The sequence below is a fragment of the Tympanuchus pallidicinctus genome, unplaced genomic scaffold (assembly GCF_026119805.1).
Source record: "Tympanuchus pallidicinctus isolate F22 unplaced genomic scaffold, pur_lepc_1.0 scaffold19, whole genome shotgun sequence".
NCBI lineage: Eukaryota > Metazoa > Chordata > Aves > Galliformes > Phasianidae > Tympanuchus > Tympanuchus pallidicinctus.
The window spans coordinates 16695647-16712030 of NW_026294710.1; the positions used below are offsets into that span (position 1 = coordinate 16695647).

General features: G+C 56.4%; 1 protein-coding gene across 1 annotated transcript; it reads right to left on the minus strand.

Annotated features, from left to right (window-relative positions):
• Positions 1-585: 585 nt before the first annotated feature.
• SMO (smoothened, frizzled class receptor) lies at positions 586-13083 on the minus strand. The gene is made up of 12 exons (XM_052680818.1): positions 12780-13083; positions 7384-7589; positions 5539-5748; positions 5286-5458; positions 4554-4773; positions 4339-4462; positions 4170-4262; positions 3887-3995; positions 3575-3760; positions 2862-3010; positions 2588-2722; positions 586-1899 (listed from the first exon to the last, which is right to left on the minus strand). Exons 1-12 carry the CDS (start codon positions 13081-13083, stop codon positions 1358-1360), a joined length of 2451 nt encoding a protein of 816 aa, XP_052536778.1. The 3' UTR covers positions 586-1357.
• Positions 13084-16384: the final 3301 nt, after the last annotated feature.

A 16384-nucleotide genomic window follows, 5' to 3' on the forward strand; every position in this document is an offset into this window, starting at 1 on the left:
GCAAACGGGCCGTGCCGCAGCTCTCCGGCGATACGGTGCGACGTCAGCGCCAGGGGAGCGCTGCCGGAGGTGTTATCTCGGCAAACAGCCGCTATCAGATAGGGAGGGAGCGGCTGATGAAATGCGGTGGGCATTGGGGTGGAGCAGTTCCGCCCAAATTTAAGAGAGAAACCGGACTTTGGACATCCAAGCACGCCTTGGGCACGGCGGAACGTGGGGAGCTGAGCTCCATCCGTGAATGTGGATCTTGTGCCCCCAGGACCCCCCGACGAGCGGCTTTGGGGACGTTCAGATCCACAGTGCCATCTGCTGGCAAAGGTTCCACCCCCCCTCCCGGCTCCCCACAACAGCGCCCCAAGAACTCCTCCAAGCATCCCAAAACATCCCCACTGAGTTCCGAAGCGACTCCCATCACTGCTCCTGGTTCTCCACAAAAACCTTCCCCATTCTCACCCCGATTTGCACAGGGGCAGCACTGAGGTGTTCCCATGGAAGCCAACCCCGACCCCGAGCACTTTTAGGAGCTTCTTCGGTGTTTCCTCACCCTCAACATCTTCCCACAGAACCCAGGGCAGCCGCCAGGAGTGGAAATTTGACAAATTTAATACTGATACAGGAGGGTTTCTGCTTTACACAGCAAAAATCAACCCGTGGAGGTCGCCGGGGGGGGAGGGGGAGGGGGTAGGGAGAAAGCCGTGAGCCTACCGGGATTTAATAAACACTCAAAAGACATTTACAGGACTAAGGGGGAGATATAAAGCACCAGCAAGGACAGGTGTCCTCCTACGTCAGGGCTCGGATATAATTTGTTCCTTTTTCTTTAAAAAACAGTTTAAAAAAAAAAAGGCTTTGCTCAGGGGGTTGGTGCACCCAAGACGGCAAAGGGGATCTGGAAGGAAGGCACTTTGGGATCCCTGCAGCAGAGCCCGAAAAATGGGGATGCTGCTGCACCCCGTGCAGGGCCGCCACGTCCCGGTGTATTACAAAGAATACAAAAATAACTGTTTAAAAACCCTACTGGCACCGTAAAAGTGTTGGGAAGCTCTACGTACCATCTAGCTGTGGGGCGGCAGAGCAGTCCACGTGTGGGGATTGAAATCAACACCTTAACCTGCCTACCACCATTGGGGGTGTGAGGGAGCGTCCCCCTCACCCCTAAATCCTGGCAGCGCCTTCGAGGGGTGCTGCTCCAACCAGTTTTTCTTCTCTCATCCTCAAATCCCGCTGGTGGGTTGGGATGAGCATCAAATCCATCCGGACGACGCTGGGCTTGACCCCGGTGTTGGTTGGGCTCCAGAGTTTCCTTGGGGCTACCCGGATGCCGGTGGGCTCCGCAGTTCCCAGCATCGTGCAGGGCTCAGAAATCTGAGTCGGCATCCAGCAGCTCTGCGTTCACCAGGTTGGTCCGGGAATGGATGGGAGCCAAGCCGGCGCGTCTGCCCCGAGTCCTCGTCACCCCACTGCCACTAGGAAGGGGCTCAGGGGTCCATCGAGGGCCCCCATTTTGCTGCCGGTGCCCGACACTGGGACCGGGGCTCTCCTCATCCTCTGGAGAGCCACTCTCGGGGCAGAAGGGATTGGTGATGAGGTGGGGGATGTGGGCTCGACGTCGGCCATCCCACAGCCCCCCAGCACCGTTGGGGAGCCCCGGGAGGACAGCGGGGATGAAGGTGTCCCCTCTACACCGGGGGATGGCCACCAAGCAGGGCTGCTGGGGCAGCCGGGGCAGGTGAGGCACGGAGCTGGGGGCCGGGGGGGCCACAGAGAGCCCGGCACGGCGCTCAGGGCACACCTCCTCCTTTTTCTTCTTCCTCCGCTTCTTCTTACGGCTGCGCTTCTGCAGCTCTGGGGAGACGTCAGCCTCCACCACCCAGAGGTTGCTCCGCTCCTCCGGTGGCACTGTGGGACACAGGGATGGTAAGAGTGGCCACAGCTCAGCCCACGAAGTCCCAGAATCATAAGGACTGGATGGGACATCTGGATATCATCCAGTGCAACCCATCATGTTCCCTAGAGCAGGCAGCCTTCCACTGGACTCTCTGCAGCAATTCCCTGTCTGACACAAACTGGGGAGCCCAGAACTGGACCCAGTGCTCCACCTGTGGTCTTCCCAGGGCAGAGCAGAGTCCTTCTTGGACACTGCTGACTCACGGTCAACCATTGGTCAACTGCTGGTCAACCACTGGTCAACCTGTCATCAGAGGGTTGTTAGGATAGTATAGTTAGGTTGTGGTTGGACTTGATGATCTTTAAGGTCTTTTCCAACCTGAGCAATTCTGATTCTATGATTCTAATTGCTGGTCAACCACTGGTCAACCTGTTGTCAACTGCTCGTCAACCACTGGTCAACCTGTGAACAACTGCTCGTCAACCACTGGTCTGTTGTCAACTGCTGGTTATCTACTGGTCAACCACTGGTCAACCATGACCACCAGGTCCTTCTCCTCAGAGCTCCTTTCCAGCAGCTCAGCCCCTACTCTGTACTGATGTGTTCCTCACCAGGTGCAGGAGCTACACCTGCACTCAGTGAACCTCATCAGGTTCCTCTCCACCCAACTCTTCCCCATTCATATTCCCAGGGACTTGCCAGGTGTTGCCACCGGTGTAACAGAGACATCCTGGGGTAGGATGGCCCCTCTCCTGGCCACCATCTTGGTGACGTGCTGAGCCCACGCAGAGGACACATCAGCTGATGGCTCATTGATGTCAAACGCCAAACCAGCTGCCAAGACAAAGGGGAAGATCCATCAAAAAGGTGGGGGAGAAATCCACCCTGAAGGCAGGAACAAAGAGGGAGATCCATCCCAAAGGTGGAGACAACAGGGAGAAGTGGCCCCATCCCTCCCCATCACCACGCATACCCACAGGACCGTCGTGCGAGACGGTGTGCATACTGAAGGACAACTCCCGGCCCGGGTCACGCAGCAGCTCCTTACGCTTGGAGAAGGCTTTGGCAATCATCTTGCTCTTCTTGATCCTCTTGGGCTGGTCGTCGCTCTGCCCTGTCAGCCTGGGGACAAGGTGGGGGACATGGGGTGGTCCACGGCACAGGATACGCACAGCCACGGCCCTGGGGACTGTCTATGTCTGGAAGGGGTGAACCAGGGGCTGGGGACTGTGCTTGATGGGTGTCCTGTGGGGGGTGAAGGTGTCCTACAACCACAACACACCACCCCATTCCCCACCCTGCTGTGACCCCACAATTTGTTGACTCAACGGACAGAAGTCAGGGGGCAACCTCCAGCATCTCAAGATGTTGGATGTCATCCCAATATCTGAAGATGTTGGACAGGGCATAGAGCAGCGGTGACACATAATGGGACATTGTCCTGCAACCAGGACATATCCTGTAGGACATGCCACCCCATAACCCATCCTCAAAACCTACTGTGACCCCACAACTCATTGACCCGATGGCCAAAAGACTAAAGATGACCTCCAACATCTCCAGATGTTGGATGGGGCACGTGGAGTCATGCTGGCATCCCCACGGGAAGCTGGATGAGGCACAGAGCTGGGGTGATATCCCCATGGGGCACTGGGTGGCAGCTGGGGTGACATCGCAGGATCCCACCTGCACCAAGTGCGCTTCCAGATGAGCAGGGTGGCCTTGGTCCAGACCCAGGTGCTCATGGAGATGCCGGTGCCAAACATGGCAAAGAGGTTGATCTTCTCCACCAGCAGGCTTGGACGGTTCTTGATCTCACACTCTGGGATGGGTTTGTTGGTCTGCGTGGCGATGGTCACGTTGGCCTCGCACCTGCGTAGACAGACATGAGTGAAGGGGACACCCAGCACCCTCAGCAGGGGACGCAGTTCCCTCTTGGGGGACACAGGGTTCAAGTCACTTAACGCATCCCCTGCTCACTGTCCCTGTTCCACTCACAGGACATATTCCCGAAAGCTTCGTTCCCACTCTGCTTGGTTGAAGAAGTCGTAGAAGTGGCAGCCAAAAGTGATGAAGACGAAGCCAAAGGCCAAGAACCCGAAGATGCCTGAAAGAGAAGTTGGACATTCCTGGCTGAGTCGAGCTTCAGCAATACCAGCAACAACGCAGCTTTGCCTCTTGGTGCCAAGACGTGGGACAGGGATGTCTGCATCCAAGGGACAAACACCCCAAATTCCCACCCCAACTCCCACAGAAGTGGTGCTCCTGGGGCTGCCCTCACCCAGACGCAGCATGGTCTCGTTGATCTTGCTGGCAGCCTTCTCGCTCAGCAGCCCAGGGTGGTTGCTCTTGATGGAGAAGAGCGTCATAACCCCTGCGGCGTAGGGACATATTGGTCAGGGGTGAGGATACCTGCAGTGCCTCCATCCCCACAGTGCACCCACACCTACCCCGGATGAGGAAATAGCCCCCGACGATGAGGACGAGCCCGATGGGTGCCAGGACGAAGCCGGCGCGGTAGCGATAGTTCTTGTAACCCACAAAGCAGATACCACTGACAGAGTCACCATCCACCTGGTGATTGGGGATGTCACCTGGCTGCATTCACCTGAGCAAGCAGGGATCGGAGGGGAGGGGGGGGAAGGTGGGCTTGCAGCCCCGTTACCTGTGCCACAGCCAGGATGGCCACGGTGAGCACAAAAGGGATGGACCAGGTGATGAGGTGGAAGTAGGAGGTCTTGCCCAGCAGCGGCTGGTAGGTGGTGCCCAGTGCCTTGAAGGACGTGTGCCAGGCGTAGGTCAGCATGACAAACCAGATGACGCCCGACATCAGCGAGTAGTAGACGATGACAAAGATGATGACGCAGGAGAGCGTCTCGTTGGAGCTATGGGGAGCAAGACAGGGGTGCCATTGGCCACTGGGAGGGGACAGGGGGGCCCTCCTGCCCTACAAGTGGAGCATCCCCATGTTCCAAGAGCCCTACCGTTCCCCAGAGCATGGAGGACCTTACTTGCTTCTGGGGACACCTCTTGCTTTGAAGCCCCAAGAACTCTCCCTGTTCCTGGAAACACCTCTTGCCCTGGAGCCCTCAGGACTCTCCTGCAGACACCTCTAGTCCCATTGGTGGAAAAACCTTCCTAGCTCCTGAGAACAACTCCAGCCCCAAAACCCCAAGGCCCCTCCTGGGGACATCTCTGACCCAGAGACTCCAAGAACCGCCTTAGATCCTGGGGACAACTCTCGTCCCCAAGCCCCAAAAATATCCCTTGGTCCTGGGGACATCTCTTGCCCTGGAACCCCAAGAACCCCCCTAAACCCAGGGGAGACCTCTTGATGTAGAACCCTGAGAACCCTCCCAAGGACACCGCCTGGGTAGGGGATGATGGTGACACATACGTGGGCTCCCCCAGCCTCATGGTGCCGTCGGCACGGCACACGATCTCATCTCGGGCGCCGTCCATGAACTGCGCCAGCCAGCCGATGCTGCCCACAAAGAAGCAGGCGTTGACGTAGAAAAGGATGACGGCGGGGTAGCGGTTGGAGTTCCTCCAGTCGGCAACGAAAGTGGCCTAAATTGGGACAGGGACGTTGGTGACCGCTCTCCTTTTGGGCCCAGCCGTGTGTGGTGTCTCCCAGCAGCACGGCTCACCAGGGTGAAGAAGGTGCAGAAGATGGTGACGGAGCTGAAGGCGGCGATGTAGACGTGCATCTCACGGTGCTCCGTCTCCGTGAACAGAGGGTTCTGGCACTGGATTCCGCAGCCCTCCACATCCTCATACCAGCTCTTGGGGTTGTCCGTGCGCACCAGCGGCGCCTCGCACTGCCCTGAGCTGTTGAACTTGATGTTCTGCACCTCGTTCTGCGGGGAGAGGGGAAGTCAGGGGGAGAAAAGGGGAAAGGAAGGAGATGAGGAGGGGAGAGGAGAGGGAGGGAGAAGGAGAAGGAGAAGGAGAAGGAGAAGGAGAAGGAGAAGGAGAAGGAGAAGGAGAAGGAGAAGGAGAAGGAGAAGGAGAAGGAGAAGGAGAAGGAGAAGGAGAAGGAGAAGGAGAAGGAGAAGGAGAAGGAGAAGGAGAAGGAGAAGGAGAAGAAGGAGAAGGAGAAGGAGAAGGAGGAGAAGGGGAAGGGGAAGGAGGAGAAGGGGAAGGGGAAGGGGAAGGGGAAGGGGAAGGGGAAGGAGAAGGGGAAGGGGAAGGGGAAGGGGAAGGGGAAGGAGAAGGAGAAGGAGAAGGAGGAGAAGGAGAAGGAGAAGGAGAAGGAGAAGGAGAAGGAGAAGGAGAAGGAGAAGGAGAAGGAGAAGGAGAAGGAGAAGGGGAAGGGGAAGGGGAAGGGGAAGGGGAAGGGGAAGGGGAAGGGGAAGGGGAAGGGGAAGGGGAAGGGGAAGGGGAAGGGGAAGGGGAAGGGGAAGGGGAAGGGGAAGGAGAAGGAGGAGAAGGAGAAGGAGAAGGAGAAGGAGAAGGAGAAGGGGAAGGGGAAGGGGAAGGGGAAGGGGAAGGGGAAGGGGAAGGGGAAGGGGAAGGGGAAGGGGAAGGGGAAGGGGAAGGGGAAGGAGAAGGAGAAGGAGAAGGAGAAGGAGAAGGAGAAGGAGAAGGAGAAGGAGAAGGAGAAGGAGAAGGAGAAGGAGAAGGAGAAGGAGAAGGAGAAGGGGAAGGGGAAGGGGAAGGGGAAGGGGAAGGGGAAGGGGAAGGGCAAAGGGAAGGGGAAGGAGAAGGAGAAGGAGAAGGAGAAGGAGAAGGAGAAGGAGAAGGAGAAGGAGAAGGAGAAGGAGAAGGAGAAGGAGAAGGAGAAGGAGAAGGAGAAGGAGAAGGAGAAGGAGAAGGAGAAGGAGAAGGAGAAGGAGAAGGAGAAGGAGAAGGAGAAGGAGAAGGAGAAGGAGAAGGAGAAGGAGAAGGAGAAGGAGAAGGAGAAGGAGAAGGAGAAGGAGAAGGAGAAGGAGAAGGAGAAGGAGAAGGAGAAGGAGAAGGAGAAGGAGAAGGAGAAGGAGAAGGAGAAGGAGGAGAAGGGAAGAGGGGGAAGAATGAGTGAGGAAGAAGTGGAGAAGGAGAAGGAAAAAAAATTGAGTAGGTAGAGAGAAGAAAGAAAAAGGGAGAGGAGAAGGAAAGAGAGGAAGAAGAAAGAGCAGTAGGAAAAGGAGGAAATGGAAAAAGAGAGGCAAGAGGAAGAGGGAGAGGAAGAAAGGGAGAAAGGGTTGGAAGAAGAGAGAAGGAAGAGGAGAAAAGGAAAGAAATAAGGAGGGAAAAGTGAAAGAAAGAGACAGGAGGAAGAGAAAGGGAAGAAGAGGAAAAAAAAGAAGAGGAAGAGGAAGAGGAGAAGGTGGCGCTCCAATGACAAACCAGCAGGATGAACAGTGGTCTCATGGTGAGACTGGGGACAGCCAGATTCTACCCACCCCCGGGGATGCAAAGGCATGGCAGCAGGATGCTGGCACCCACCGCGTCCCCACCACGTCCCCAGGTGTGCCCCGTGTCCCCAGTATGTCCCCAAAGCGTCTCCATACCGGGCAGCCCTCAGGGAAGCGGTCAGGAGTGCACTTGAGGAAGTCAGGCCAGCCGCGCTCGCGCTCCACGATGGTGCAGGGTGCACGTGTGGCCTGGCACAGGGTCTGACTGGGCAGCTCCACCTGCCCATCCTCACATTTGGGCATGTAGACGGCGCACAGCAGCGGCTGGATCACGTCCCAGCAGCGCGGCGCATTGCGCAGCCCTGGCGGGGGGGGGTGGGGATAAGGGGCATCCGTGGGTGCCGTGCCCGTCCTTGTGACCCTGCTGTGCTCCCCTATGTTGCTGCCCCATATTGCACCCAGCCCTCCATCACCTCCCCCATCACCGCCCATACACCCCCTTTACCACCCACTGCCCGTGTATCTCCCATTCTCACTGCCCTCCCCTTTATGCCCCCCACCTTGCTCACATCCCCACACCCCTCTGTTTGATCCATTCCTCCTCTAACCAACAGCTCACTGTATTATTACCCCACACTGGACTGCAGCAGCAGTTTCCTGTGCTATCACCCCCAAACCCCCTCCTTACACCTCTATATCTCAACACCCTCCCCTACTACTCTCCTCTCCCTCCCCAATTACTCCCACAGCCCCATAACCCTCCCTACTCCATATTACTCCCCTCCACAACCTCCCCTCTCACACCCCATCATCTCCCATTACACCATACCTACCATACCCCCATACCCATCACCTCCACCTCCTATTATCCCCTTATACCCCTCATTATCCCATAATGACCACAGCAGCAGCTTCCTTTGCTATCACCCCCCCTTCCTTATACCCCCATTACACCCCTCTATTACCCCCATACTCCCCCATATAACCCCATACTTCCCATGACCAGCCCAAGTTCCCCATTACCCCATGCATATTACCCCCAAACCCCTCTAATATCCCCACACCCCCTCTTTGTACCCCTACACTCCCCCATTATCCCCACATTCCCCTTTCTGCCCTCATAGCCCTCTCCACAACCCCCACACCCATTACACCCCCCTACTGCCCCTTTAACACTCGTAACACCCCTTTTATCACTGTACTCCCCATTACTGCCACAGCCCCTTACACCTCCAGACCCCCCACCCTTCATTACACCCATAACTTACCATCACTTCCAAACTTCCCTTACAGCCCCATACACCTCCATTGTCCCCATATCCCCCACATCCTTCCATTAAGTTCCCCATAGTTCCCACTATCTCCATACCCCTCTACTGTCCCCATACTCCCCCTTATCCCATATCTCCTCTCATCCTCCACACTGTTCTATTACCCCATAGCCCCCCCATTACCTCCGTAGATTCCTTTATGCCTGCACCCCCCCATCACCCTCACAGACCACCCTTATATCCCAAACCCCTCTAATACCCTCATATCCCACTCAATACCCCCACAGCCCCTAATACCTCCATGTCCCCTACAACCCACCCCATCACCCCATATCCAGCCACGGCAGCAGCTTGCTGTGCTGTGACCCCCAATACCCCACAGCCCCCCATCACCCCATTATCCCATCACCCCATTATCCCATATCCCACACTGGATCACAGCAGCAGCTTGCCATGTTATGACACTCATTACCCATGTTACCAACAGCCCCCCTTCACCCCACAGCCCCCCATCACCCATTACCCCTATAGCCTTGTACTGGACCACAGCAGCAGCTCACTATGCTGTGATCCCCCAGTATCTCTCACCATCCCATTACCCCCCACCACCCCACCAACCCCCTGGTCCCATACCAGACCACAGCAGCAGTGGCTAAGCACTGACCCCATTACCTCCATTATCCCATCACCTCACTACCCCCCACCACCCCATTACCTCCACTACTCCATCACTTCCATCACCCCATTATGCCATTACCTCCACCTCCCCATCACCCCACCATCCCATTACTCAACACCCCATCACCCCCCACCACCCCATCACCCCCCATCATCACTACCACCCATTATCCCCCCATCACCCCATTACTTTCACCACCCCATTACCCCCATCACCCCATTACCTCCCCCACTCCATCATCCCATTAACCCCCAATCATCCCCATCACCTTCTGCCGCCCCATCACCCCCCACCACCCCATTACCCCTCACCATCCCATCACCTCATCACCCCCATCATCACCACCACCTCATCACCCCATACCGTCCCATTACTTTCACCACCCCATCATCCCATTACCCCTCAATCATCTCCATTACCCCCCAATCATCTCCATTACCCCCATCACCCATTACCTCCACCACCCCATCATCCCATTACCCCCCAATCATCCCCATTACCTCTCCACCACCCCAGTACCCACCATCACGCCATTACCCCCCACCATCCCTCCACCCCATCACCTCCACCACCCCATTACCTCCACCACCCCATCATCCCATTACCTCCCAATCATCCCCATTACCACCCACCTCCCCATTACCCCCAATGCCCCATTACCCCCACCACCCCATCATCCCATTACCCCCCAATCATCCCCATCACCTCCATAACCCCATTACCCCCCATCACCCCATCACCCCAACCACCCCATTACCTCCACCACCCCATCATCCCATTACCCCCTAATCATCCCCATTACCTCTCCACCACCCCATTACCCCCATCACCCCATTACCTCCACCACCCCATCATCCCATTACCCCCCAATCATCCCCATTACCTCTCCACCACCCCATTACCTCCACCACCCCATCATCCCATCACCTTCATCATCCCCATTACCTCCACCACCCCATCATCCCATTGCCCCCCAATCATCCCTATCACCTCCATCACCCCATTACTCCCATCATCCCCATCACCTCCACCACCCCATTACCCCATACTGCCCCATTACCTCCATCACCCCATCACCCCGACCACCCCATTACCTCCACCACCCCATCATCCCATTACCCCCCAATCATCCCCATTACCACCCACCACCCCATTACCCCCAATACCCCATTACCCCCACCACCCCATCATCCCATTACCCCCCAATCATCCCCATCACCTCCATAACCCCATTACCCCCCATCACCCCAACCACCCCATTACCTCCACCACCCCATCATCCCATTACCCCCTAATCATCCCCATTACCTCTCCACCACCCCATTACCCCCATCACCCCATTACCTCCACCACCCCATCATCCCATTACCCCCCAATCATCCCCATTACCTCTCCACCACCCCATTACCTCCACCACCCCATCATCCCATCACCTTCATCATCCCCATTACCTCCACCACCCCATCATCCCATTGCCCCCCAATCATCCCTATCACCTCCATCACCCCATTACTCCCATCATCCCCATCACCTCCACCACCCCATTACCCCATACCGCCCCATTACCTCCATCACCCCATCACCCCGACCACCCCATTACCTCCACCACCCCATCATCCCATTACCCCCCAATCATCCCCATTACCACCCACCACCCCATTACCCCCAATACCCCATTACCCCCACCACCCCATCATCCCATTACCCCCCAATCATCCCCATCACCTCCATAACCCCATTACCCCCCATCACCCCATCACCCCAACCACCCCATTACCTCCACCACCCCATCATCCCATTACCCCCTAGTCATCCCCATTACCTCTCCACCACCCCATTACCCCCATCACCCCATTACCTCCACCATCCCATCATCCCATTACCCCCCAATCATCCCCATTACCTCTCCACCACCCCATTACCTCCACCACCCCATCATCCCATCACCTTCATCATCCCCATTACCTCCACCACCCCATCATCCCATTGCCCCCCAATCATCCCTATCACCTCCATCACCCCATTACTCCCATCATCCCCATCACCTCCACCACCCCATTACCCCATACCGCCCCATTACCTCCATCACCCCATCACCCCGACCACCCCATTACCTCCACCACCCCATCATCCCATTACCCCCCAATCATCCCCATTACCACCCACCACCCCATTACCCCCAATACCCCATTATCCCCACCACCCCATCATCCCATTACCCCCCAATCATCCCCATCACCTCCATAACCCCATTACCCCCCATCACCCCATCACCCCAACCACCCCATTACCTCCACCACCCCATCATCCCATTACCCCCTAGTCATCCCCATTACCTCTCCACCACCCCATTACCCCCATCACCCCATTACCTCCACCATCCCATCATCCCATTACCCCCCAATCATCCCCATTACCTCTCCACTACCCCATTACCTCCACCACCCCATCATCCCATCACCTTCATCATCCCCATTACCTCCACCACCCCATCATCCCATTGCCCCCCAATCATCCCTATCACCTCCATCACCCCATTACTCCCATCATCCCCATCACCTCCACCACCCCATTACCCCATACCGCCCCATTACCTCCATCACCCCATCACCCCGACCACCCCATTACCTCCACCACCCCATCATCCCATTACCCCCCAATCATCCCCATTACCACCCACCACCCCATTACCCCCAATACCCCATTACCCCCACCACCCCATCATCCCATTACCCCCCAATCATCCCCATCACCTCCATAACCCCATTACCCCCCATCACCCCATCACCCCAACCACCCCATTACCTCCACCACCCCATCATCCCATTACCCCCTAATCATCCCCATTACCTCTCCACCACCCCATTACCCCCATCACCCCATTACCTCCACCACCCCATCATCCCATTACCCCCCAATCATCCCCATTACCTCTCCACCACCCCATTACCTCCACCACCCCATCATCCCATCACCTTCATCATCCCCATTACCTCCACCACCCCATCATCCCATTGCCCCCCAATCATCCCTATCACCTCCATCACCCCATTACTCCCATCATCCCCATCACCTCCACCACCCCATTACCCCATACCGCCCCATTACCTCCATCACCCCCTTACCCCATACCGCCCCATTACCTCCACCACCCCATCATCCCATTACCCCCGAATCATCCCCATCACCTCCATAACCCCATTACCCCCCATCACCCCGACCACCCCATTACCTCCACCACCCCATCATCCCATTACCCCCCAATCATCCCCATTACCACCCACCACCCCATTACCCCCATCACCCCATTACCTCCACCATCCCATCATCCCATTACCCCCCAATCATCCCCATTACCACCCACCTCCCCATTACCCCCAATACCCCATTACCCCCACCACCCCATCGTCCCATTACCCCCCAATCATCCCCATCACCTCCATAACCCCATTACCCCCCATCACCCCTTTACCCCCACCCCATCACCTCCACCACCCCATTACCCCCCATCACCCCATAAACCCCCACCACCCGATTGCCCCCCATCCCCCCACCACCCTTCCACCCCCCCCACACCCATCCATCCCCCCCCTTCCCCGTACCGGACCACAGCAGCAGTTTTCCGTGCGCCTCCTCCTGCGATCCCGAGTCTGCAGCCAGCAGCGTGGATGTTTGCGCGTAGGGCAGCGCGGAGCCCAGGCAAGAGCCGAAGCGCAAACGCTCGCAGGCCGCGGGCCGCCGGCAGCGCTCGGGAGGAGCGGCCGAAGCGTTGAGCGGCGCCGCGGGGCAGCGGCGGGGACCGAGCGCCAGGCCCAGCGCCAGCGCCCACAGCCAGCACGGGCCGCCCCCGCCCCACGGCCCGCACGGAGCCCCCGAGCCCGGCGGAGCGGCCCCGGGGCCCGCCATGGCCCGGCCTGTGGGGGGGGGGGGGGGGGTTGGGAGGGGGGGAGAGTTGGGGTGGGACGGGGCGGGAAGGGAAGGGAGGAGAGAAGCGGGAGAGGGAGGGAGGAGGGGAGTTGGGGAGGAGGGAAAGTTTTGCGAAGGGAAAGTTGGGGTCGGGAGGAGGGAAGTTGGGTGTGGGAGGGGAAAAGGAGAAGTGGGTTTTGTGAGGGGAAAAAGTTCTGTCGGTGTGGGGAAAGTGGGTTTTGTGAAGGGAAGGTTGGGTTCGGGAGGGAGAGAAGTTTGGTTCGTGAAGGAAAAGCGGGTTTTGCGAGGGAGAAAGTTGGTTTTGCGAGGGCAGAATTGGGCTTGGGGGAGAGAAACGGGTTTTGTGAGGGGAGAAAGTTGATTTTGTGAGGGGGGAGAGTGGGTTTGAGAGGGGGAGAAGCGGCTTTTGTGAGGGGAACGTGGGGTTTGGGAGGAGAAGAGCTCAGTTTATGAAGGGAAAGTGGGTTTTGTGAGGGGAAAATCAGGTTTGGGAGGAGAAAAGTGGCTTTTGTGGGGGCGAAGCTGGGTTTTGCGAGGAGAAAAAGTTGTTTTTGGGAGAGGAAGGTTGGTTTTGTGAGGATAAATGGCGAGATTTGGGGAGGGAAAGTGGGGTTGTGAGGAGGAGAAGTGTGTTTTAGGAAGGGAAGAGCTGAGGTTGTGAGGGAAAAGTCAGGTTTTGAGGAGGAAAAGTGGGTTTTGTTGGGGGAAAAAGTGTTTTCTTGAGAGGGAAAGGGAGAAAACTTGGGTTTGTTGGGAGAAAAAGTTTTCTTGTGGGGAGGAAGTTGGGTTTGGGAGGAGAAAAGGTGAGTTTTAGGGAGGGCAAAGTCAGGTTTTGGAGAGGAAAAAGAGATTTGGGGAGGGGAAGATGGGGTTTAGTGAGGGAAAAGTTGGGTTTTGTGAGGGAAAAGTGAAGTTTGGGGAGGGAAACTTGGTTGTGTGAGGAGGAAAAGGGAGTTTTGTGAGGGGAAAAGGTGGGGTTGTGAGGAAAAAGCAGGTTAGGAGTGGGTTTGGGAGGAGGAAAAGTGAGTCTGGCTGGAGACCTGTGAGCAGTGTTGTCCCCCCAGGGGTCGGTGCTGGGTCCTTGTTCAACATCTTCATCAGTGACCTGGATGAGGGGATGGCGGCCACCCTCAGCGAGTCTGTGATGATACGAAGCTGGGAGGATTGGCTGAAGGCCGTGCTGCCATTCAGCGAGAGCTGGACAGGCTGAGAGCTGGGCAGCAAGAAACCGGATGAGGTTCAAACCGGATCACCAGGTTTGATGTCACCAGGGGACACATCTCAAACCGGATGAGGTTCAACAAAAGCAAGTGTGGAGTCTTGCATCTGGGGAGGAATAATGGCATGCAGCGGTACGGGATGGGGGATGAGCTGCTGGAGGGGAGCTCTGCACAGAGGGACCTGGGTGTCCTGGTGGACGACAGGTTGCCATGAGCCGACAGTGTGCCCAGGTGGCCAAGAAGGCCAATGGCATCCTGGCTTGCATCAGAAACAGTGTTGCAAGCAGGAGCAGAGAGGTGATTGTTCCCCTATAGTCAGCACTGTGTCCAGTTTTGGGCCCCTCACTGCAAGAAAGACATTGAGGCCCTGGAACGTGTTCAAAGGAGGGCAACAAAGCTGGTGAGGGGTCTGGAACACAGGGCTGATGAGAGGCTGAAGGAGCTGGGAATGTTCAGCCTGGAGAAGAGGAGCTCAGGGGAGACCTCATTGCTCTCTATAAATTCCTGAAGGGAGGTTGTGGTGAGCTGGGGGTCGGCCTCTTCTCTCGTGTCATCAGTGATAGGACCAGGGGGAATGGCTTCAAGCTACGGCAGGGGAGATTCAGGCTGGACATGAGGAAGTGTTACTTTTCAGAAAGGGTGGTCAGGCACTGGAATGGGCTGCCAAGGGAGGTGGTGGAGTCACCGAGCCTGGGGGTGTTCAAGGAAAGGCTGGATGTTGTGTTGAGGGACGTGGTTTAGTGGGAGCTATTGGGAATGGGTGAACGGTTGGACTGGGTGATCTTTTAGGTCATTTCCAACCTCAGCGATTCTATGATTCTATGATTCTATGATTCTACTCTGCCCTGCTGAGGCCTCACCTGGAGTACTGCGTCCAGTTCTGGGCTGCCCAGGACAAAACAGACAGGGATCTCTTGGGAAGAGTCCAGCGGAGGGCCACCAAGATGGTGAGGGGCCTGGAGCATCTCTGCTATGAGGAAAGGCTGAGTGAACTGGGTCTGTTCAGCCTTGAGAAAAGAAGGCCGAGAGGGGACCTGATCCAGGGTTATGAATACCTGAGGTGTGGGGGGCAGAGTGGTGAGGCCAGGCTCTGTTCAGTGGTGCATGGAGGCAGGACGAGGGGAAACGGCCACAGGCTGCAGCATAGGAAGTTCTGCATGAATGTGTGCAAGAACTTCTTCACAGTGAGGTGATGGAGCACTGGAACAGGCTGCCAGGTAGCTGTGGGGTCTCCTTCTCTGCAGGTATTGAAGACCTGCCTGGATGACTACCTGTGTGACCTGCTGTAGGGAACCTGCTTTGGCAGGGGGTTGAACTCCATGAGCTCTGCAGGTCCCTTCCAACCCCTACAGTTCTGTGATGCTGTGATTCTGTGAGATTTAGAGGTGGACAACTGGGGTTTTGGGAAGGAAAAGTTGGTTTCTGAGGGAAAAAAAAAGTGAGGAAAATTAGTTTTGAGGGAAGGAAAGTTGGTTTTGAGGGGGAAAAACATTGGTTTTAGGGAGGGGGAGTTGTTTTTTTGAAGGAAAAAAAAAGGTTGGTTTTAGGAGGAAAACAGTTGGTTTGGGGGAGGAAAGATTTTATTTTGGGGGAAAAAAAAAACATTTTTATAGGGAAAAGGGTTTTTTTTTGGAGGAGAAAAGTTTTTTGAGGGGAAAAAAAGTCAGTTTTTGGGGGGGAAGTTGCCTTTTTGGGGAGGAAATGTTCATTTTTGGGAGGGAGGGTTGGTTTTTAGGGTGCAAGTTGCTTTTTGGGGAAGGGAAGTTGGTTTTCTGGGGAAAGGGGGAAGTTGGGGAAGGAAAGGAAGGGAAGCTGTTTCTTCGGGGAGGAAAGTTGAATTTTGAGGCGAAAAAAGCGGAGTTTGGGGGAAGAAGAGCTGCTTTTTAAGGGGAAAAAACACCAGTTTTTGAATGGAAGCTGCTTTTTGAGGGAGGAAGTTGCTTTTTGGGCACTGAGAGGAGAACATCACTGGGGTGGAGGGCGCTCGTTCCCAAGTGTCTCTCGTTGTCCCCAAGTGTACCCAGTGTACCGTGTTGTCCCAAGTGCCCCCAGCCTCCCCA